Source organism: Podarcis muralis, chromosome 11 (genome assembly GCF_964188315.1).
Source record: "Podarcis muralis chromosome 11, rPodMur119.hap1.1, whole genome shotgun sequence".
Lineage (NCBI taxonomy): Eukaryota > Metazoa > Chordata > Lepidosauria > Squamata > Lacertidae > Podarcis > Podarcis muralis.
In genome coordinates this window covers 39,442,153-39,466,403 of record NC_135665.1, presented here as the reverse complement: position 1 = coordinate 39,466,403, position 24,251 = coordinate 39,442,153, and the positions used below count along the sequence as shown (strand labels likewise).

At 42.5% G+C, this 24,251-nt stretch overlaps 1 protein-coding gene across 2 annotated transcripts in view; it reads right to left on the bottom strand.

Annotated features, from left to right (window-relative positions):
• Nucleotides 1-2,939: 2,939 nt before the first annotated feature.
• THBS4 (thrombospondin 4) overlaps nt 2,940-24,251 on the bottom strand; it is a 38,292-nt gene continuing 16,980 nt past the window's right edge. For both annotated transcript variants that reach the window (XM_028748819.2, XM_028748818.2), the window contains exons 4-22: nt 24,133-24,238; nt 21,673-21,767; nt 20,757-20,808; nt 18,852-19,024; nt 18,097-18,234; nt 16,925-17,002; nt 15,572-15,724; nt 15,129-15,233; nt 14,588-14,695; nt 13,231-13,390; nt 11,413-11,531; nt 10,438-10,490; nt 9,045-9,238; nt 7,196-7,374; nt 6,841-6,889; nt 6,332-6,528; nt 5,917-6,089; nt 4,353-4,492; nt 2,940-3,051 (exon numbers count right to left, since the gene is read on the bottom strand). In XM_028748819.2, coding sequence (XP_028604652.2) covers nt 2,990-3,051; nt 4,353-4,492; nt 5,917-6,089; nt 6,332-6,528; nt 6,841-6,889; nt 7,196-7,374; nt 9,045-9,238; nt 10,438-10,490; nt 11,413-11,531; nt 13,231-13,390; nt 14,588-14,695; nt 15,129-15,233; nt 15,572-15,724; nt 16,925-17,002; nt 18,097-18,234; nt 18,852-19,024; nt 20,757-20,808; nt 21,673-21,767; nt 24,133-24,238 — 2,334 coding nt within the window. In that variant the 3' untranslated portion in view covers nt 2,940-2,989. The remainder of the gene's footprint in view (nt 3,052-4,352; nt 4,493-5,916; nt 6,090-6,331; nt 6,529-6,840; nt 6,890-7,195; nt 7,375-9,044; nt 9,239-10,437; nt 10,491-11,412; nt 11,532-13,230; nt 13,391-14,587; nt 14,696-15,128; nt 15,234-15,571; nt 15,725-16,924; nt 17,003-18,096; nt 18,235-18,851; nt 19,025-20,756; nt 20,809-21,672; nt 21,768-24,132; nt 24,239-24,251) is intronic.

Sequence of the window (24,251 nt, the reverse complement as noted above, 5' to 3'; positions counted from 1 at the left end):
GAAGCAAGGTTTAGGTAAAAGGTAATGGGGTTTAGGCAGCAGCCACAAGACAAACCCAATTACTAGCAGAATTGCTTGCCTGATGTGTTGCTCACCCAATAGTGCAAAAACCTCAAGTACATTTAAGTGGTACATCAGAATTGCATCAGCCAACAATTTTGCTCCAGCCTGCTGCTCCTCCCAAACAGCTGACGGGTGGGAATTTAGTTTCTTTAAAGGTCTGCAGCCCTAGCTGTTGAATCTGGCTGGGGAATCGTGATCAGAGCAGCAGCTTGTACGTATAAGTACTTTATCCAGTATCCGGGGCAAGCCTAAGACAATTTGCTGAGAGACAGAGCAGCACATGGTGCTTCTTACCCACCACTTCCAAGATAAGGGACACAGTACCCGAGGTCAGTTCAATAATTTGGGAGCCTGAGACTGAAAATACCACAACTACAGTGGTACCTTGGGTCTTAATTCATTCTGGAGGTCCGTTCTTAACCTGAAACTGTTCTTAACCTGAGGTACCACATTAGCTAATGGGGCCTGCCGCCGCCATGCCATTTCTGTTCTCATCCTGAGGTAAAGTTCTTAACCTGAGGTACTATTTCTGGGTTAGTTGAGTCTGTAACCTGAAGCATCTGTAAACTGAAGTGTCTGTAACCTGAGGTACCACTGTACACCCCTCCTCTCTCTCCCTAGCAGGAAAAAGAAATCCAAAAACCATAAACTAAAATAGCAATTGACTGCCCTTTTCATGAAAGCCATCATCAGATACCTGAAGCAGCCATTTAATTCCTGTCTACTGGTAGAGTTAGCCCTGCAAGCAGGGGATATGGACCCTGGCTTCTGGTTGCTTGTGTGGATAAGGCAGCACTGAGGTCTCCGCAAAGGAAGACATGGGGTGAAAAGCACAGGCCTGTTCAGGCATTATGTAATGTAAAACATGAGCAGGGAATGCTTCAAGAGTGCATGAAAGCTCCACACCCACCATTGCCCATAGCTGTCAACTGTCCCTTATTTGGCGGGAAAGTCCCTTATCCCAGCGCTGTGTCCTGCTGCTGTCCCTTATTGATGATGTCCCTTAAATTTCCCGGGTTTCAAAGGAAGCAGCTCCTCTCCCTCCCTTCCTGCCCACCAGGGAGGAGGGAGGCTCCAACTGTGTTGCTTGGCTGTGTTGCTCACCCAATAAAGAGTCTAAGAATGACTGGGGGGTGGAGCTTGCATGCTTTGTGCTGATCAAATCGGCTGTGTTGCCTGGGGACTCGCCTTTGCTCAGTGCTTCCCAGCAGAGAGGCGACGGTGGTTTTCCTTGCTGCATCCCGTTCGTCGGGTTGCTGCACTGTGGGAACCATCGCTTGAGGCTTCGTTTGGCTGCTGGTTGACTAAAATCCCTTATTTTGGCTGCTGATCCCTTATTTTCAAGGCTGCTGGTCCCTTATTTTCAAATCTGTAAGTTGACAGCTATGACCATTGCCACGTGTATCAGTCCCTGCATACTCCACGCAGTTGGGGACCTTGCCTTATCAGGGTTTCTGATCCTATAGAGGCCTCTAAGCACATTTAGTGAAATGCACTTAGAAGCTGGCCTTGGAAAGTAGGGGCTGGTGCATGCAGGAATGTTGAGGGCAGGGCTGACCTGTAGGCCCCCAACACCCCCTGCATGTGCTTACATTTCCTGTTTGGACAGAACACCAAAATAGTGCTTGCCTGTTACGTACACAGCCTTGACTCCATGTTGTTGTTTTAAATTAGAAGCTACTGTGGCAGAGGGAAATTTGGAATGGAGAATGGAGTGGGGGAGGGAAGAGGCACTTAACCCTTTCCTGCCTCCTTTCCCCCCTTGCTTTCAACAATTCCCTGCCCCCAGCTCAACTTCAGTTATGCGCTTGCAACACATGACTAAGATGCTGTTGAGGAGGAAGGAAACCATGAGAGTAAATTTGGAGTGGGGAAAAATGGGTTAAGTACCCGCTCTGTTCCATACTTCTGTTTTATAACCAGCGTTTTTGTTTGTTATAAAGAAGGCAATGAGAAAGCTTTCAGCACACCTTTTTGTGTGACATGTAATTAGCCTATTTATTTCTGTTTATTTACAGCAGGAGGGGTGAAATATACTCGGAGTCGAGTGTGAATTTCATGCTCTTTATTCAGCTCATAGTAGCAATGAATGAAACTTTCCCCAAAATGTCTAGCTATATATACATTATTTACACAATGGACCCTGCGTGATTGGCTAATTCCAGGCTGCTCCTGTAGGCCAATCAGGTTGCGGATTCACCTCCTCCAGAAGCCTGATTGGCTGCTGCTGCAGGCCAATCAGGTTGCTGAGTGGCTTCATCCAGGAGCCTGATTGGAGCTGGATTGGGTGGCTCCTGCAGACCAATCAGGCTGCTGCATTCTAGATCCTACTGTTCTAGGATTCAGCTCAGTATATAACAAGGGGGGAACCTCAGACCCAAATGCAGCCCCCCAAGCTCCCCTATTTGCTCCTCAAGGCTTTCACAAGACCACATGACCTCTCACAAAGCCACACTTCACACCAAGCCCGCTCTGTGCTTCTGCCTGGCTGGATTGTGTCCCTGAACTGCTACAATGCCTCCGGCTTACCTGGACGGAGAGAGATGACAGTAGGTGGCTGCTTGTTGAAACTGCTGTGGCTGGAAGGCTGCCCTACTGTGCAGAAGGAAGAAGCGCATGCGTTGCTCCATCAACTTTTGCGTCCAGCATATGGTCCCCAGAAGACATCCCATGAGAGAATGTGGCCCCGTCTGATAAAGAAGATTCCCCACCCCTGATTTACAGGAACAAACCAATCAGCTGTACCCTAAATGTTTTCACTTTAAAAAAGAATTTCAACCCTAAATGACCCCCCCACCCTATTCTATCTATGGTGCGCTATCTTTACACCAATAATGACAAGTGTAGTGTGGACTTGCACCAAAAAAAAAGCCGTATAAGAATTTAATATACATTGCTTTATTGTTTGCCAAAGCAGCTTGTATTCTTAAATATCTCCAACTCCATATTGCTGAGCCTGAAATTCTTGGAAGTCCTCTGGGATAGTATCTAAAAACAAGAAACAGAAGACACACAATTAGTCTTTACTCTTGGTATGAAACTCATGAGCATTTTATTTTCGAAGTTCAGGTTAAGAGCTGGTGCCTGCTTATTACACACAGCTGTAACTTTTTTTTAGAGGTTCTGTTTTACAGATGGATTAATTAAATATGAGTGTGGTCTCTACAGGGGGGAAAGCACACCATAAGGCCAGTATTGTGAACTCCTAGGTTATTATTACCCATGTTGCATCTGCAGGGGTCAAAATGGTTCAGCTTCTTACATGGCACAAGTCCAGTCCTAAGCAGGAAAGTGTGCAAACTTCAGCGATCCTCCATGCCTCCTTTTAGGGGGCAAGTGCCCCCAGCCTTTCCTAAAGTGCCCTGGGTGCCTTCAGGCAGAAGTTCATCCTTACCTCACTCACCCACCTTCCCTGTGCCTGAACAGGACAAGCTTGTAGCTTTTTGCCAGTATGATTCTGCATGGCCAAGACTTCCAGGCACCTTGGCTGTGCATCTGCCAAGCAAATCCCAGGCATCTTTGCATGCAAACTGCCAGGACAAAATCTTACCCGACCTCTGCAATTTCGAAGTGAGAAAGAAGGCAAGTCACTCATCATAGGTGCCAGAGTGTGGCATCACACTCGCCAAGGCAAGCAGAACTGCTCAAGTCTACATGTCTCTCTGCTTAAAGCTGGACTTGTCTCATGCAAGAAGCCACAGAAGCAAGGAAGGATTTACATCCTACTGAATTCAATGGCCTTCCAGCCAAGTAAGACTGCATATTAAGATTGCAACTTTAACTGTCCATGGCTGTACACTTTTGTCAGTAATCAGCTGAACAGTTTCTATGACTAAGATCTGAACAGCAAAGCCTACACCTGAGGGCTTCTCCATTTATCAATTGTTCCCTATTTTGAGGCCCAAGTAACAGTGGGAATATGACTACCTAAAGGAAATAATGTGAGTCAATGGGTGCACCTGTTTCCCCCCCCCCCCCAGATTCTTATTTCAATATTTCCAAAATGCTCAGTATTGTGCAAAGATTACTGTTGTTTTTAACATGATTAATTGCACACTTTTCAGATCTCCAAAGGGTCTTCTGCAAGCAACTGACATTTACACAGCAGTTGAGTTATCAGCTGTATTCACATCTGAGCAGCCCAGAGACCTGCTAAGTCACATTGCAGATTTGGAAAGCATATGCAATGCCTTATCTGCAAAGTCATTCATGCAACCTCCCTAAAGCAGCTTTCCTCTTTACAGTTGCTCATTTGATTAAGCAGGAGGAGGATGTGGGGGAAATGTTACCATTGCAGCGATACTTCAGATTGGACCAAATAATGTTTTCCTGAGAGAAGCAGAAAACACCAAGCCTTCCTCCACGCATGGTAGTGTCTATGGTCACTCCAGAATCCGCCACCAGTTCAGAACCTTCATAAAACCTTGCCCTTTGAAAGTGGAACAAATAAAGATAGATGTATCCTGATTCTCTACACACAGTGGGTTGTTTTCTTTTTTGAAGTGAGGTGCTGGTACTCATATATAGATATAGATAGATAAAAGTGCTGTGAGTGGCAGCACAAAATGGCTGCCATGGGCAGAAAAAGGAAAAGGGTACTTTGTATTGGCGAGTATTATTACAAGCACACACACACACACACACACACACCTATGAATTCTCATTTTGCAGTTTTACTGGTTTTTATCTTTATTGTAGAGTTACTTGTACACCGCTTAGAGGTGAAAATAACTAAGTATATAAATTGCCAAAATATGGAAACATCTTTCTTTTTTAAAAAGATAAGAACCTGGAGCTGATTCATGTTATGATATTGTGAAACAAACATGGAAGACTTGCAGCTGGATGTGTTAATAAGTTCTTAGTGAAAAGCACTGTGATTGGGGTGAAAAGCCAAATGTTGTGGTTACCAATATGTGTGAACTCAGCCTTAGTTTGATAGGGAAATGAGCTTGCTGAGAGTCTTGCCTGGTAATAATTTCTGACAGCAGGAAGACAACATGCCAGATCTTTTACAACTCGTCTCCTTTGTCTGTGAGTATAATTCACATTTACATATTTCAGGCAGCAGAAGGACACTGTTGCTTAAAGCAAAGTAAGAAGAACTTTAATTAAGTGTATATCCCAAATGAAGGCTTGGGGTGGATAGCATGTTCTACATACAATATTTAATAGTTGCAACAGACTATTCAGGTACTGGGCAAAAACTGGAAACCAATAAAATAAAATAAAAAGCAAACCCATTACCATCATTAGAGCTACATTTACAGTGGTACCTCGGGTTACATACGCTTCAGGTTACAGACTTCACTAACCCAGAAATAGTACCTCGGGTTAAGAACTTTGCTTCAGGATAAGAACAGAAATCGTGCTTCGGTGGCGCGGCAACAGCAAGAGGCCCCATTAGGTAAAGTGGTGCTTCAGGTTAAGAACAGTTTCAGGTTAAGAACGGACCTCCAGAACGAATTAAGTACTTAACCCGAGGTACCACTGTATACACAAATGTATGGTAGTGTGTATCGTGAAAAAAGAAGTTTGTTTTTTGCTTTCACATACTGTACAGTCGTACCTTAGAAGTCGAACGGAATCCGTTCAACTACCAAACCGTTAGGAAACCAAAGCACCGCTTCTAATTGGCTGCAGGAAGCTCCTGCAGCCAATCAGAAGCCCAGTTGGATGTTTGGCTTCCAAAAATAGTACACAAACCAGAACAGCACTTCCGGGTTTGCGGCGTTCAAGAACTAAACTGTTTGAAAACCAAGGTACGACAGTATTGCATTTTTAAGTATACACATAGACCACAATAATGTTCACTTAGAATTGCATTGTATCCTGCTTTGCCCATCGCCTTACCTAATATACCCAACCTGAGGTCTGTGCTGCAAGAACCAGCGATAGGAAACTTTATCCTTCCAGCCTACATTTCGAGGGTCTTTCCAAAGCAGTCTGACTTGATCATTAGTGTCCCCTGTGTGCCAAAGTGAATTCCTGAGGTGTTCTCCAGGCCCAGTTTTTGATTTAACAGCCTACACAGAACACAAGTACAAAGACAAGTCAAAAATAAGAAATCTCCTTTAATAACAATAACATTTCTCCGAGTATTATGAGAAAAACCAGAAGTTTTAATTCTTTTCCCATTCTGTAATGGAACATCCAAATAAACGAACGTTAGAAACCACATCATACAAACGCCCTGCCAGTTCCATCTCAGCGCAACGCTAGATGACAGCATTAATGAGATTTGGGTCATTTTGGCTCAAGCCTGTACCTTCAGCTGAATCCCAGGTTCTGCAACAGCTCTAAACGGAGTTGCCTGCCAATAGGTCTGCTCAGTCTGTTTCCACATCACCACATAAAAGCTGGAGCTGTCTTGATAACCAAAAATGAAGCCGGCGTAGTCATCATCCGTTGCCGTGTTGACAAAGAAAGTGCCTTCAAAATCAACTCCGTTGAAAGCTGTGTAACCTGTTCGAATGTATAGGTATACACATCAAGTCCAAACAAATTATAAGTGTAAAACTCGATACTTGTTCTTCCTTTAGATGCAAAAGGTCCAATTAACTACTCCAGACCCCAACCCCTGCTTTAATCAGAAATGCTGGAGATTTTATCTGGGATTTAATACACCTAGCACTAGGCTATAGACCAAAGCATCCTGAAGCTGGATGAAGGCAACAAATTGGGGATCACTATAGGCATCTTTTGAGCAAATAGTTTTAATCCATTTCTACTTGTGAGCTGCCGTGTGAGTGTCTACAAAAAAAATAACTCACATACCTACAGCAAGTCCAGGATCACTATTCATGGTCTGCACAATCTCCATGCCCTATGAAACATAAGCAATATAATTCATGCAGCTAGTCTAAGAATGTTTTATTAAGTCATGCCCAAGATGATGGATAAAGACTACTTTCATTATCATTGCTCATCCATGTGTCGCCTTGTGGGTCCAGCACATTTATGTTCTTTGCGAAAAATATCCAGATTGTTTTCCTCCAATGTACCACCCTCGCAACCCCCCCACCACATTTCAACATTAACACCCTTATTCTTCCAAATTTTGAGAAAAGTCTTTGTTGCTTTTTCCTGCCTATCATTTCTGGATGCTTTAAGATGTTAAAAAATGTTTTACCTGGTTTAGAACCACCCAGTTAGGGTCAATCTGAGCATCCCCTTCTGGATCCAGGACGACAGTCTGATAAGCCCTGAAATCTGTCAGGGTGATCTCTGCATTCTCAGGACAAACGTCAATCCTATCTATCACTGTGTCTTGATCAAAATCTGATTCACAGATATCACCAACTCCATCACCTGGACACATGAACACAATACCCAAAGGATGTGATTTGATAGCTGTTTTCACAAAACAGCTGTTTCAGCAGCAGTTAAAAGGGGGAAACAAATACTTATGTTCATTTGCCAAGCTCACAGATATGCAGGAATTGCATCAGGCCCCATTTCTGATTGCCTTTAACAGTGAAAGGGAGGAGGAGTGGAGCAACCCTAGTAATGGCCACATACCAAGAGATAAAACCAAAGGGAAGCATTTGAGTGATGTGTAAGCAATCCTGAGGACTGAATTAAACAGAGTTGTACATCACTTTAGGAGACTCTGGCTGAAGCCAGATTATGAACTGAATCCATTTCAGGTTTCATTAACTACTATAAAGCAGGTAGGGCAGCCATTTGGACACCACCTGGTGAAAATAGGTGAGAAGAAGCAGCTGCCTTGCTATGAAGTGAACCAAAGGTGTAGCAGCTCGTGAATCACTGCCCTGGTACTTCAGACAAGAAGCATGGGAAGAGCCCATGTTCCCTGTGGGTTACACTTGAAGTGCATACTGATGTATAAAATGTGGGTTCTAACCATGTTTGTGGATAAAATCGGGGAACTGTGGTTACTCTGAATGAATCACCCAAAAATAAACGGGTGCAATTTATACCCACTTATACAATTACAAGGGGATGCGGGTGGCGCTGTGGGTTAAACCACAGAGCCTAGGGCTTGCTGATCAGAAGGTCGGCGGTTTGAATCCCTGCGACGGGGTGAGCTCCTGTTGCTCGGTCCCTGCTCCTGCCCACCTAGCAGTTCGAAAGCACATCAAAGTGCAAGTAGATAAATAGGTACCGCTCTGGCGGAAAGGTAAACGACGTTTCCGTGCGCTGCTCTGGTTCGCCAGAAGCGGCTTAGTCATGATGGCCACATGACCCGGAAGCTGTACGCCAGCTCCCTCGGCCAATAAAGTGAGAGGAGTGCTGCAACCCCAGAGTCGGTCATGACTGGACCTAATGGTCAGGGGTCCCTTTACCTTTATACAATTACAAGTGTTGTTTGGTCTTTACATCTTAATTTTATTGGGCTTCACTAAGAGCGTGTAGCCTTGACTTAATGTGCTTCATACCAAACCTTTCCACCACTGCCCTCTCATGGCCTTTTGTAACCTGCATGAAATTGTTCACACTTGTGGTAGAGTCTGGTTTGACAGACAGACCTCTGCTCTGCAAAAGAAACTGAGATACACAGGACAGTCTGCACAAGGGGAAAACTTCCTGCTCCTACTATGGATAAAATGGCCCTTGCGCCTTATAATCATCAATTATATTAAATTCTCATTCAATATAAGTTTATTGTTCCAGTCAATAAAGCTCAGTAAAGGCATTTCTTAAGGAAGCTGGTAAGAGTCTGGTCACATAACTAGCTCTAAAATGCTCTGTTTTCAAGAGTGGATACCAAGGGGGAAATGTGGTGCTTCTAATTAGCTGTAGGTCCCTTCTGGATTCAATCCAGAAGAGCCAATCCCTTGGTTGACACTTATTCAAGGTCAAAGCAAAGCTCAGTTCTGGAAAATATAGGTTCCTTATAATCAAAGGAAATCATCAGCTTCCTTTGAGGATTAGAAGGCACCATATCGTCACCATATGTTGTGCATTAAAAAAAAAACTGAAGTAAAAAGAGAAAGAATAAGAAATGTCTGCCATACTGTTGTCATCTTCTTGTCCTGGATTAGGAACAAGCCGGCAGTTATCTGGGCCTGGAGGAACAAGGTCTGGAATTCCATCATTGTCGTCGTCGTCATCACACTCATCCCCCAGCCCATCCTTATCGGTGTCTAGCTGGGAACTGTTAATGACCGTGGGACAGTTGTCGGTGCTGTCTTGGTGTCCATCCCCATCGCTGGGAGTAAAGCAGGAGGGGGTAAAAGCAAAAACACCCTGTGTTAGCTCCTATTTCTGTCTTTCTAAGTAATAGGAATGTTGGCTACTACTTCTTGTACTACCGACAAGGAATGCTTGTTTGTTTTCCTGTATCCATTGTTACACCGGAAGGCCTCTAATGAAGGTATGTTGTGACAGTTAGTACTAGGAGACAAAACCACCCTATTTGAGGAAACAATTGGAGATATTCACGTGAGCTCAGGGAACTTCTTGAACCTTCTCTAACCAGAATATATCTGAAGTTACTACAAGCTGGAACTAGACATGAAGGGAAACACTGATGTTTATTCCTGTCCTAAGAATGGTAAACACTCTGCAGCCTGAATTGAGGTCTTTAGCCATAAGGGAAGTCGTTCCCGCAGTTAGGTTTATAATGACTACCATCCTTGATGTATTACTGAGAATGGAGGGATCCAGCAAATGATTTCAACCCTTCTGACAATATTTGCTTATTTTACTTGTATGAAGTAAAGCCCAAATGGTCTTTTGCTGTATTTGTTTCCATGCACTTTTGGCACACAAAAACCTGTTTTCTATACACCATCATGCAGTTGTTATTGAAATGAGCTTTATTGCTCTTCTGCTTTAAATAACGGCATTAATTTAAAAAGGAATAGCTAGGGGGTGAGCCTGGCAGTGCTGGGGTGTGGTTAACTCTTTCTCCTATGCTATTTTCTCAAAGGTCATCCCCACACCTCTCTAGTCCATAGCTGGGCAAATAGTAACTTGGGGAGGTGAACTGGTTATGAGACAGTTTAATCGCTATCCGCCTCAGCCTGTGAGGGTGCTTTTAACATATATGAAGAGAGACGATTTGTGGAAATAGATTGTAAATCTGCATTTGTTCCAATAATGAGTACAGTGTATTGAAAATAATTTAAGCTAAGCTTTTACCTTGGTAGAGACATAGGTGCAATTTCAGTGAAATTAGTGGATGGAATCCAGCAAAGTGAATGTTTCATCATTTCAAGGATATCTGCTTGTGCAGGGGAATGTTTCCCCCCTGACACATGGCCCCTACATCAGGAGCAGATTGAGGGAGGGTGCAGGCATGTCCCATTACAGAAGCACAAATATTTGCAGTGATGGGGCAGGTTAAATACCTCCCAGCAGCATCATAACAAGGATGAATTTGATTCTGATTAAGATTTACCCTACCTGTCTTGATTGGTGTCACAGGAATCTCCTACCAGATCATTATCAATATCTGACTGTAAACAGAAATAGAACAAGATTAAATTACTAAATTGCAGAGAGGAGAAAATATAAAATTACATTGCTGGAAGTCATTAAAATTCAACACACATCTTTCAATAACCTGTATTAGCAGGGGATTGATATATGAAAAGGTGGAAAGATGGATTGGACCCCAGCTGTGCATACAATTCTGTATTATATAGGCACGGATTATTTATCCTTAGAGAGATCTCCCCCTGCATAAAATCCTTTTCAGTTTCTTTGTTTGCTTGCTTTTGCAATTAAAGAAGATTGACATTTAATCCCTATGGCTATTTATTCAGTGAGAACATTTATTGGCATTGGGCTTTATCTCAGTGATTTGCACAAATGAGGGCTCAGGAGTGAAGAACATGTTTTGAAAGGAGGAAGTCCCATGTTCAATCTGACACCTTCAAATAATGGCTGTCAGGTACAGAACTGGGGAAAGGCCACTTCCAGAGATTCTTAGACACCTGCTACCAGTCAGGCTGAGGTAGCAAACCTTTTGGGTTTTCTGGACACCTTTATGCATGGATTGATTAAATGTCAGATCAAGACTTGTGTCATACAGGAAAACAATAACTACAGCATTACTGTAGTTATCATAGTTCACACTAAAGTTTAACAGAGCTGTGCTTTTCATTTTTTCTAAATAATTATTGCCACAATGGAACTGGAACACCACATTTGAAATTTTCATAATTTTAAATTGACAGTCCCATTTTTGCTTCCACTAAGAACCAAAGACTTTGATTCCCCATCCTGGTGCCATGCAGATGTTGTTGGACCCCAACTCCCATTCGCCCCAGTCAGCATGGCCAATAGCCAAGGATGATGGGAATTATAGTCTAAAATTATCTGGAGGGTCACAGGTTGCCTACTTGGCCTATGGCTTTTTTTCCTGCTCTTGCTCACCTGATTTGGGTTGCTAATATCTGGGCAGCTGTCACAAGCATCACCCACACCATCATTATCTCTGTCTTTCTGTTCCCGGTTGGGGACCCTCTGACAGTTGTCCAAAACGTTCTTAATACCTGAATGAAACAATGACACAAAATCAATGTTGGCTTTGCATCGCTCTAGCAACTCATAAGGCCAGAAACAAAGAGTCAGCATGGCATAATGGATAGCAGATGAGATGTGGACCAAGGAAGACCTTGTTGCAAATTGCTACTTGGCCATTAGATTCACTGGGAAATTTTGGGCTCGTTAGGATCTCTGTGCCTAATCTGCCTCAAAGGTCTTGCCTGAGGAGGAAAAGGGATAGTCCCACATATAATTCTGAGCTCTTTGGAAAAGAGGAAGGATACAAAACAACAGTAGTAATGAGGATTGTGGAGAAGTCATTTTTTAAAAAAAAGGTTTACTAGAACAGGGTTGGGTTTAGATACAATGTCTATGTATATGGGGTCGTGTAAAGGGTTAAATTTGATGTCCTAGATATCTGCTGGTGACTGACAGTTGGCTTTTATTTACTTACATAAGACTGGGGGCGGGGAGACTAGATTCTTAAGGAGAAGATTGTAAAATTGCAGTTCTGAGTGGCTGGCTAGATAGAAATTCTTGGTAAATCATTGAATGGCAAAAATGGCCTGGTGAGGGGGAGACTTATATGCCACTCAAATCTGATGTATTGAAGGATAGGGTGGCTGGAAGATAAATAGGCCTATTCTACTACTGTTGAGAGAGAGAAAGAAGAGCAAAGAGATGAAGAAGAGGAAGACAAGAATTAAGATGATGATTTAGGATGCGACTAGCTGAGAATAAGCTGAGGGAGAAGGCTGAAGTCTAGACTCTGGAGCTGAAGCAAGATGGAAAACAGGTTATCGAGGCGAAAGAAAAACCTGGTAGTATAATTTGCCCGCAAAGAGCTGAATCACTGGCTTAAGCCAAAGATTGGCCATGAGGCCATACAAGGGCACTGAACAGTACGGAGAATTCAGCAAGTAGCTTCTGAAGCTGATCAGAATGAGAACTGCCTGCTAGCCTGGCTTGAAGGAAACCAGGTGAAGCCCACAGTACCTGGCGGTGGGATCAACTGAGTAATTGCCATATAGGTTAAATAGTGCTAGGAACTTCTTTTTACCAGCCAGCCTTATGTAAACCTCTGTAACTGTTAAAGATACAGCAACCTTACAACAGAAAGCGTAAGCCAGTCTTAAACAGTAACCAGCTATTGTTACTGTTACTTTATATGTATAGGGGTTTTTTAATTAAAAAAATATACAAATGATATCTTGCTACTTTTATTTAAAGATACAAGTGTGTCTGGCTGCTTTTGTACCACATCTAAAATACCACAGCTACTGGGTTATATAGTTACGGGCTATAGCCAAACCTAGTTAACAGTATAGTACAGATATTTTGTTGCAGTGGTTGCAGGTAAATCGGCTGTGGTAAATAAAAGCTCACTCTCCACATATAAAAAGAAAAGATGAACTCACCACAAAGATCACAATTGTCACAATGACAATAAATAGGCCAGGAGCCAAAGAGGGCTTTGTTAATTGTCATTTGTGATTAAGGGACCTCATTGATGTTGTTGCTGCCTCCTAGCCATCAGAAGCAGCTCTTTGGGGCGCTGAGAGCTGTGTTGAGTAAGTGGGGCCTGAAAATGTGCTACAGCTGCTTAAAAAGTCAATGGTGAAAATGCAAGCTTTGATGCTAGGTGCCTCCTGTGCCAGTTTCAAGTGCAGGACAGAGAGGGTATCTAACAGGCGAAGATGTACTCACCATCTCCATCCATGTCATCATCACAGGCATCTCCTTTGCCATCTCCATCCGTGTCTCGCTGGTCATTGTTTAAGACCATACGGCAATTGTCACAAGCATCACCAAAGATATCTTGGTCACTGTTTCTCTGGTTAACGTTAGAAGCCAGTACACAGTTGTCCTGGAACAGAGAAAGGCAAAGTGCTCTGGGCTAGAGTCTCTCTGGAGAAGGATCACTCATCATCATCATCACTCTCTGCTGACTTTGCTTTTGCAAGTGATGAATTTGCAGATGAATTCAGCTCAGTGGGTTCACACAGGGAATCTCCTTTTGAAACTTTGTTGTTGATGATGATGCCTGGCAACTCTTACAAGGTCTGCTGTACCATGTCCTGGGAGACTGAAATGCTCCCCCATCGATATCTGTTACCGTTCTATATGTCTAATCGAGTCCTGCATACAGATAGACCTGTTTGATCTAAGTAAATAATCAATAAACACACATGACGCAACCGGCTGTACTTTTGAATAAATAAGGTATACTACTCATTGCATCAAATTGTAGATTTCAACGGAAGTCTCATAAAGTTCAACGGAAAAAGCAGAAGACCACTACTATGCTATAAGATCCACTATCCTGTAATATTACATATGAGCCTGTTCTGCTGATGAAGCCTAGGATGGCGAAACAAGGCTACTATTCCGGAAATCCTTGTCTTAGACACTGTGAAAGGATTCTGTGGAACTGTAACAACCCTTCATGTGGATTATTGGACTCTTTGAACAGAACAGTGGAATAGATACTATTACAGTGGTACCTCAGGTTAAGTACTTAATTTGTTCTGGAGGTCCGTTCTTAACTTGAAACTGTTCTTAACCTGAAGCACCACTTTAGCTAATGGGGCCTCCTGCTGCTGCCGTGCCGCCGAAGCACGATTTCTGTTCTCATCCTGAAGCAAAGTTCTTAACCTGAAGCACTATTTCTGGGTTAGTGGAGTCTGTAACCTGCAGCGTATATAACCCAAGGTACCACTGTACATGTATGGACCTTATGCATGAACTGACTAGAGAATGAACTGATCCACTGGGTCTTCTGCTTTTTTCGTTGAACGTTATGAGACTTCCATTGAAATCCACAATTTGATACAATACCTTATTTATTCAAAAGTACAGCCAGTTACGTCTTGTGTGTTTATTGAGTATGTTACACGTAACCATAGGTTTGTTGTTGTTGTGTTGATCTAAGTAAATGGCAAAAGGCCATTGATGCACTAGAGGCTGTGCAGGTGCTTGATATAAAGGCTGATGCTTACAATCCTGCTGCTTGAGTACGGGAGGGATGTAAATTACACAGATAAATAATATCTATAACCAGTACCTGCTCATTCGGAATACCATCCCCATCAGCATCATCATCACAGGCATCTCCTATTCCATCTCCATCAGCATCTTCTTGTCCAGAGTTTGGAACCACCTTGCAATTGTCCTATGGGGGGAAAACAAGGTGGTAATCTAGAACCCATGCTTTTGATCATGGTTTGCAAGTTGTGGGCATATTTGCAAACTGCCAAAACTATTATGGGCATCATGCACATGATGAAGCCATACATGTGCATGCACATTCATTTAACCCCTCCCCACCAGCATTTAAAGCTTGAAGAAGTGCTTTTGCTTTTTGAAAAACCTAGTTGACAAGTGACCATCCTGGAGAGAGCAGCTGGGGAGGGAAGAATTAATTTCTCCAAGTCTAATTTCATAAGCAAAGGAGTGCTGGTGTCAGGGAAGACCATGTGTGTCCATAGGCAATATGTTGCTGACTCATGTTTGCTCCGTTTCTCCCCCTCCTGTGCACTTCCCTGTGCTGCAATTTAAAATGAAGAAGACATGAGAGATAAGGTGCCTGCCCTCTTAGATCTTACCTTTCTGCAACTCTCAGCTGAGCATGAAAGTTCTTCATCAGGATAACCATCAATATCGATATCCTTTCCGCACACAAAGCCATCGCCAGCCCAGCCAATACCACACTGTGAGCAAAAGTGTTACAAAATAAAGCCAGGCTGAGGAAGTAATTCTACAAACATACACAAGTGCTGTCGGATATGGAATTAGAAGACCCACAATATGCTCTAAGCAGGGCAGTGTAATTACGTACTACTAAAAATGTAAATAATTTGTATGTAGTTATGATGTCCTGCTTAGAGCATATTGTCAAATTAATTGCAATTTTTTTGATATTGAGAAATATGACTCACCCCCAAAGGATAACATAATACATTTTTTTAAAAAAACGAATTACAGATTTTACTGAAGAATGTCAAAACAGGGATCAAGTTAAAACAAATCTGTGAGATCATCAACTTACAATACATGAGATGTCTCCTTGCCGCACTTCAGCACACTGTGCATGGATACTGCAGGGGTTCAGAGCTTGATTCCTGCAGCTCCTTTCAGGCCTGCATCCCCTGACCTGGTCTCCAGTAAAACCTGGTTTGCATGTCCCACAGCGGAACGAGCCCTTTGATGAAAGCAAACAAGCATATAAGCCAGTCAGGCACTGTTTGTGAATGGTCCGTGCACGTATTGCAGGAGGAACAATTTAAAAAGAGGTATTCTCTCCTCAGAGAGAGAATGTTTTAACACTTCTTCATTTTCCTTTTTTTTTAAATGTAGTGTTTTAGTAGACCCCCTTTTTAAAAAAGTATTAAAAATAATGCATATTTTAAAAGATTCACCGCCTGATTAATTGAAGGTAACTTTTTAATCTTTCCGCAAAATGTAAATTGGTGGATCTAAACAATTAATTGATTAAAGTGTCTTTCTGTTTGTTGCTTCAAGATAAGAAAACTTTCTCACAACAGTAGTGTTACTGATTTGTTTAACTTTGGAAGCCAAGCACAGGGAGTCTATTCCAATATGCTGTATACTGCCTTGATATATTTTTATAAATGTGTGGGTTATAAAAACTTAATGAATAAATAAATAAACCTGTGGTTAAGAAGAGAGGGAGAAATTTACAATGGGGCAGGGGGGGAAGGACTATGTAATACCCATGGCCCACTTTGAGTTTCTTGAGGTTCCAAAAGGCACTTCATTAAAGTCTGCACAGATATTTTAAATCTCTCACTGAGAACTTTATGCAAAAAAGGTAAACTCAGACCTAGTATTACACCCACCAAGGCACATCCTTGGGCACTTGAAAGACATGTGGCAGAGCACATTGTTTGCCGCCGGAAGGTGCTGGGGTCAATCCCTAGCATCTCCCAGGGAAAAAGACCCAGTATCAGGGGCTGAAAATACTGAGGAGCTGCTAGCTGTCAGAATAACCAATATCAGGCTGGATGGACAAGGAATCTGAGCTCATATAAGGTAGTTTCCTATGTCTCCCTTGGTTTGCACAGGGAAACTGTTTTTCTTGTTAATGTATCTGGTTCATATAATAGGTATCTTTCTTGTTGCAGCCACATGGATGGAATTCCCTTTTTCACAGATGGCAGAAGAGGAACACACTGGATAATGCCATTAAGTGGAAGGGGACCAGAACGGGATTACATAACTATCTGCTGGCTTCACACAATCGTTATGTGGTTGGCATTTAAGTGAATGTTGTGCCATTGAGTTTATAATCACTTGACGGTGGTTTGTGTGAACTGTCCCCTTGTTTTGGGACAGCTCCTCAAACATGCAGAATGACAGTCTGACATAACCATGTGCTTACCACAGTGTTTACACACTGGGAATTGGGAACACAGCCCCCGTTTCCATTGTTCTGACATTCATCTATGTCCAAGCAGATCTAACACAATAAAAACAAAAACAAGTTAGGTACAGTGAGTCAGTTATTAAAGTATAAAATAACTAGCATAAATCTGTTAAAATTTATTGATTTGTTTTTTTAATATGGTGTTAATGCAATTGTGAAATAGTCTAAAAAGCACAGCAAAAGGTCCTTTGATCGTTTCAGAGTAGTAGTTGATTAGATAGATCAACTAATCTCTGCTGTAGCTGCTGAGCTGGTGAAATGGAAAACATTCCATTTTAGAAGTTCGATAGTAACAATGAATGGATAATAATAATAATAATAATAATAATAATAATAATAATAATAATAAATTTTATTTATATCCCACCCTCCCCAGCCGAAGCCGAGCTCAGGGTGGCTAACAACAATAAAATAGTACAACATTCTAAAATCATTTCATTATAAAATTAATTCAACTCAAATTGATGGCAACCATTAGGCTAAAGTTCTGTGAAGATTGCCAAAGGAGGGAGTCAGGCTGCGCCCTGACCAAAGGCCTGGTGGAACAGCTCTGTCTTGCAGGCCATACGGAAAGATGTCAAGTCCCGCATGGCCCTAGTCTCTTGTGACAGAGCATTCAACCAGATTGGAGCCGCAGCCGAGAAAGCCCTGGCTCTAGTTGAGGCCAGCCTAACCTCTCTGTGGCCTGGGACCTTCAGGATGTTTTTGTTTGAAGACTGTAAGTTCCTCTGTGGGATATACCAGGAGAGGCGGTCCCGTAGGTACGAGGGATGCCAGTTGCAAAGACAATATTAGGCATATTTGGCAGTTTCAAGTAAAATAAGTGTGCTAAAGTAGGTCCTGCTCTATGGCAAGTTTTCTAATGCAAACTGAAAATTTTCTTGTGCAAATCATGGGACTCTTTTTCCAGAAAAGCCACATCTTTGTCCACGAACAAACCTTTTAATACTGCCTTTAGTTAGGCCAGCATTATTTTGCCATACATTCGGAAGCAGCGCAGACATTTTTTTACAGACATATCTGTTAAGCTCTTTAAGAGAAATACATTCAGCTGTGCAGTGCACCCATAGACAGATACAGAGCTAGACTTTTACTAGCTTTTGATGGATTGCAATGAGATCACACACCTGTTTGTTATTTTTGGCAGAGTTGATTCCCACTCCTTGAATGATTTGCCCGCTGTATCCTGATGGGCAGGCCTCACATCTGAAACCTGGAGCTGTATTCACACATCTCACCCCTGGGAAGCATGGATTATACCGGCACTTAAAGGGAAACCATCAAAGTGATTCAATATATTAATTATATAGGTTTCAGCCAGCAAAGTTAAGAGTCCATTTGGACATTTGCTGGAAGCTCATGTTCTAACAACTACTTCTTACACTGGAGTAGGCAAGCTTTTTTCTCTAGAGAGTTAACGTAACCTCACAAGAAATGGGCATGGGCCAGAACTAGCAGTGGGTAGGGGCTATAATAATAGTAATTTATAGTAAGAGCAGTCATGGCTTTAGTAAACATGGTGTATTTCCTCTACCTTTCTCCCTACTTCTTTATCATCTTTTTCTCCTGCCCCCGCACCCTTGTCTCTCTTTTACTCTTGCAATGGAGATAGAATGGGGAAGGAAAGGGACATAAGCCAGATAGCCCCCCAGGCCACGTTAAACCAGCCTGAGGGCTGCATGTGGTCCCTGCACCACAGATTGCCCACTCGTTTTCTAATGTAATACCAGGAGAAAGGGGACTCACTCTGAGCACCAGGAATTTATTTACCCTTGGTCATCAACTGATGAGACATCTTGGACTTCTCTAGCTCCAGAATTCATAGGCTGAACCTCTCCTTTCACACTGGGCTGTGCATGGGTGCTTTTAAACAACATTTTACCTCATCAACATCTGTGCATATAACTCCATTTCCAGTGAAGCCTTCAGGACAAGGCCCACACTGAAATCCATCTGCCGTGTCCATGCATCGCACCCCTCGGAAACAAGTGTTGGCTTCACATTTGGGCTTAGGGGGCGGTGGGGATGGTGTGGGGAAATTTCCAGCTCCCAAACCTGTGATTGGAGGTGGAGCAATTTATTTTATTTTTTTTAGTAATCAGCTGCTGATCAGTAAATCCTGAGGTAAATGTTGAACATTTGCACCACACATAGCAGTGGATCAATCCTCCGGTTGGGTTGGATATCTTCCGAGATAACTGTGTATCTATTTTGCTTCTAGCACACACTACAGTAACCACCACGACCAGCTACCATTGTTGGCTCCAAATTCGGTGAAGACCTTGGTACAGGCTGTGTGCAGTGAGTGTGTTACCAGTGCCCAACTCCCTCCAAGTGCAATCTGACCGGAAGGAGCCTGCAAACCAAGTGAAAGTTGCCAATCCTCTTTGCTCTTGCCACTGCTCTTATGCTTAGAGAGGCCAGATAAAAAAGCAGCAATAGCAAGGGAACGAGGAAAAGGGCTATAGGGATCTGCGGGGTCACACCATCTGTGGTGCTGGCCCCATCAGGTGCTCAACAATACAGTGGTACCTCAGGTTAAGTACTTAATTCATTCCGGAGGTCCGTTCTTAACCTGAAACTGTTCTTAACCTGAAGCACCACTTTAGCTAATGGGGCCTCCCGCTGCTGCCGCAGCACAATTTCATCCCGAAGCAAAGTTCTTAACCTGAAGCACTATTTCTGGGTTAGCAAAGTCTGTAACCTGAAGCATATGTAACCCGAGGTACCACTGTACTGACTTTTGATGCCAGCCCTGCCCACCACTCAGCTTCCCACTGCCTGTCCAGGGGTGGGGGTATACATGTGTGTTTGTCTCACAACAATGCACAAAAAAATCAAAGTACAATTTTCTACATGAACGTAATAACTGTGTAGGGAATCTGAAAGGTGTGGCTCTGAATTCTGCATGTGACAAGGCATTTCAAGGTTGTGTTCATGACTTCTTGTTTTCTGTTTAAGAGCAACGGGCTGATAGTTTTGCAGCAACACCACCCCCAACCGAAAAAAATTATGAAAGGCTAACAAATTTACTATGGCATTATTCCATTCCTGTGGAATAAATTCCATGAAATCTTATGCCGTAATAAATTTTAATGTTCAAAGGTGCCGAAATACTATTTGTTGTTTGTGCTGACAGGTATGTTCTCTGTTGAGATATGCAGAAAACAAAACTACCTAGAGCTGGGTTATTTTCTGTTTGGTGTTCAGGCGATCAGTATATTCAGAAGAATATGAAGCATCTTTTTACTTTCAGTCATTTAAGCTCCAGTTCTATGCACACTTACCTGGGGGTAAACCTCACTGAATGGTTGGTTGACAAATCTGTCTGTATCGGGAGACAATGGAGGAGTGGCAACTATTTCTGAGTAAGCATACATAGAACGGGATGGTATATTGTTTTAATCTGCCAATCAGTCAGTTAAAAACTCAACTATTGAGTCCCACCAGCAGAAGCTCTGCACAAGGACTTCCACTTGTTCAGCAAGGCTTCCCCCCCCCCCCCCATGATACCATGATATTAGCTCAGGGGGGAATAAGGAGAACCCCTGGAAAAGTGGGGGGGGGCGGGGTAGGAGAGCCAAAATGCTTGCCCTGACGGAACAAACACCTAAGCATGTTGAATTTCCCCCTATGTCTACTTGGAACTCCTATGAAATTCAGTAGACCTTACTTCAAAGGAAGTGTTCACAATTGGTGTGGCTAAGGACAACAGATATTGCTTTTTCGGTTTGATGATTTGGTTTGTACCATCATATCTTAAATCAGGACATACAAAAGTGCTTACCACATGCCTGGCATTCAGCTATTGTGTTCCTCAAAAATGTTGTTTCTTTAACCTTTGAATTATATAAAATAAATACATTCATCAGGCTTGTTTTTCTTGAATTGCCACTATGACTATTACAGAAAAACCATACAATGCACATTTTACAACCTAACCAATAATACTGCCTAATTTTTCAAAACAGTTACTTGGTACTGTTTTTGGCATAATTGTCCATACTGGACCTTATGACAAGTCATCTCCATGTAAACAGTTATGATTTCATATTTTAACCTCCTGCTATCTTCAGCAGAACTACTTAGAGCAGATAGTGTTCACCGCAGCTCAAAAATCCCATCGGCCTTCAAACAAAAATAATAATGCAAGGCTTAAACTTTAACTTGGGCTTTAAATGTTTTTGGAGTGAACTGTAGACACATGCCTGAGCTCAGCCTTGCCTCATTTAATTGCCTTCACATATCACTAAATCAGCTCCAAGAGTCTCCATGATTTTCCCAAGTCTGGAAAAGTGTGCAGGCTCAGGCCATCACCATTCATAAATAACTTTATAAAGTTAAGCATATCCTTCATTCTCTCAGACACGTTCTTTCTTAGAATTTAATCCATGGAGGCCAGTGGTATGATTCAGGAATGAACTATGCCATGCACATCCAAAAACAACCAAGTCTCTCTCTTAAATTGCAGTGGACTATTTCATTACCTATTTCTTAATGTAAAGGAAAGAAGTTTGCCCAGAAGTCTCACTTGTAGTGTGTTTTTAATGTTGTACACTGCCCTGGGATCTTTGGATAAAGGCTGGTATATAAATTGAAAAAATAATAATAATAATTGTGGGTGAAACTTCGGCAGAAATAATAAGTTACCCATTTAGCTAGTGGTCAGCAAAGTAAGTGTTATATAAACATGTGTCTTTTACCTGCTGTCGAAGAAGATCTTTCACATCACCCAGTATTTGGTTCATTTGCATCATGTGACCTAATAACTGCCTGTTAAAGTCACTTGTAGAGACACCTATAATAAAAGGAAAGTTATGAAAAAGTGTAATGCAGAAGTTCAGAAACCCAACAGTATTGACACTTATCTAACCTCCAAAGTACTTCATAAAAGTTCACAATTGCCTAGAATTTGGACCTCAGCAAACTTACCATCTGTCTCTATGCATGTTTACTCTGAGATTCCACTAGTTTCAATAAGACTTATTTCCAGCTAATTTATTATTAGTTTTGCAGCCATGCAGCCCTATCTTATGCATGCTTATTTGGAAATAAGTCCCACTGTTCGACTGAGGCTTACTCCCAAGCAGCCTTGGTCTAGTAGTTCAAGGACTGCATTGCAGCTTAAGGGCCAGCTCAGCCCCTACAGAATCAAGTGATCGCTTAAATGTGTTAGCAAGCCATTCATGGATCAAGCATTACCAACACCATCCTTGCACATGCAGATGGCAGCAAAACTGGAAATGATGTCACCATCCACCAATGACAATGCCACTCATCAATGACACTCTGTATAATAAAATGTGGCCCGCCTTGAGGACTGTGTGGCCCTGAAAGGCATTGTAGAAATACCCAAATAAACAAATGAATACATGCATGGAGGGAACTCTCAGCACATGGCAATGGTGGGAACACTGACATGTCATCCTCCCCCCTCCACATGCACACAATTAAAGTTGTTGAAAGAAACACTGGTGTTGTACTGACATTCCTCACAGCAAGCATGTAAAGAGTGGGCATCGTACACACATGAGCACATGCACATGAGGCCCCTGTGTGGCATTGGTGTTTGATGCAGCAGTCTTAAAGTGCAGAGCTCTCCTAAACAGAAGCAGCTGCTACAGAATTCTGTGCATTAAAATCCAAGACACACCAGCTCTCCCAAGACCAACCACCGATGACTTCATTTCAGCTAATACACAAAACACAAAAACGCCCATGCACTGATGATATGATTCTTTTCTCCCCAACATATGCTAAAGCAATCTAGTTTAAATTGTTTCTGGCCACTACTTTGATATCTGCTGAACAGGTTTACTAGAAAAAGGCTAGAAAACATGCCCATAGAACAATGCGAGCCAAGTCAATGCTTTTCTAAGAACATACGCATCTACCCTGAAAGGAGGATGAGCTTCTTCTTTGCATGACTTCATACCTTGTTGGCATAGAGACAAAAGGCTCTGGTGCCCCTCCTTCAAGTCACATCCATATCCAGTGGTGATTATTACAAGCCCCTGCTGCCATGCTGTCTGTCCTCAGAAAAGGAGGACAGGGAAAGGAAAGCCAGCCAACAGATAGACACTGAGAGATCGAGCTGCTATGAAGTGGCATTTGCCACGTTATGCAGACCTGTCCAAGATTAAACTCAGGGGGAAGCAGTGCTGTCAAAGGTCTATCTTTGCACAGGCCTGATTGGCTGGTGGATGCAATGTCACAAATCCAACTCCCCCAAACATCCTTGGTGCAGTTTTCCAGCTCTTTTTGCATTGATTTCCCTCTTTAAAATAAAATAAAATAAACAAAAGCAGCAAAAATGCTTAAATGCAGGTGGGGAGTTCATGCTGAGTTTCAAAACTTTTGAAAAAGATGAACACCTTGCCAGCGTTATGGGACTGAGCAAAAATAGCCTCCTAAAACTATTCATAAAATGGAGTTAAGTGAAATTCCAATACTGTAACAGCTTTTCCTCAGAGAACTCTCTTCTGAGAAATTTCCGCCTCCTGAAACTTGGGTGAAACTCTACTGACTATCCATGCAGGTTTGTGTGTTTTGCTGTTTCTTTAATGTTTCTGGTTTGGATTTAACCTATTTCCTAAGGCAGTTGCCTAAGGAACAAGAAGTCGATGGCGCTGTTTATGTTTGGCCTGGTACAGAGGAGACTGAGAGGAGATACGATAGCCATCTTCAAATCTCTCAAGAGCTGTCACAAGGCAGATGGAGTGAGCTTGTTTTCGCCTGGTCTGGAGGCTAGGATCTGAACCAATGGATTCAAGTTACAAGAAAGGAGATCCCGACTAAACATCGAGAAGAACTGTCTGACAGTAAGAACTGCTCAACACTGGAACAGACTTCCATGAAAGATGATGGACTCTCCTTCCTCTTAAAGCAGAGGTTGGATGGCTATCTGCCATGTGTGCTGTAGTTGCAATTCCTTGCCTTTTTCTCATACGTCAATTGGAGAATTAAAGTACAACATCTGGTGTTGAGGGCAAGACGTGGCAACTCTACTGCTTAGTTACAGGAGACTTTCTTGGAAGGATGGTATATCTTTGCTTCCTCTTGCAGTACAGCTAGGATAAAAATAGTCACTAGGAAACCTGGTTATGCTCTGAATACAGTATTACATACGGCCAAGCACATTAATTTTGTAATATAAAAACTACCTGGATATTGAACTGCTGGCTCAATCTGTGGAAGAAAACAGTCCTGGAGGCCAGCTACTTGGGACAAGGACCCTTTTACTACTAGCTTCAGCTCCTCCAAAGTGTCCTGCAATGACAAA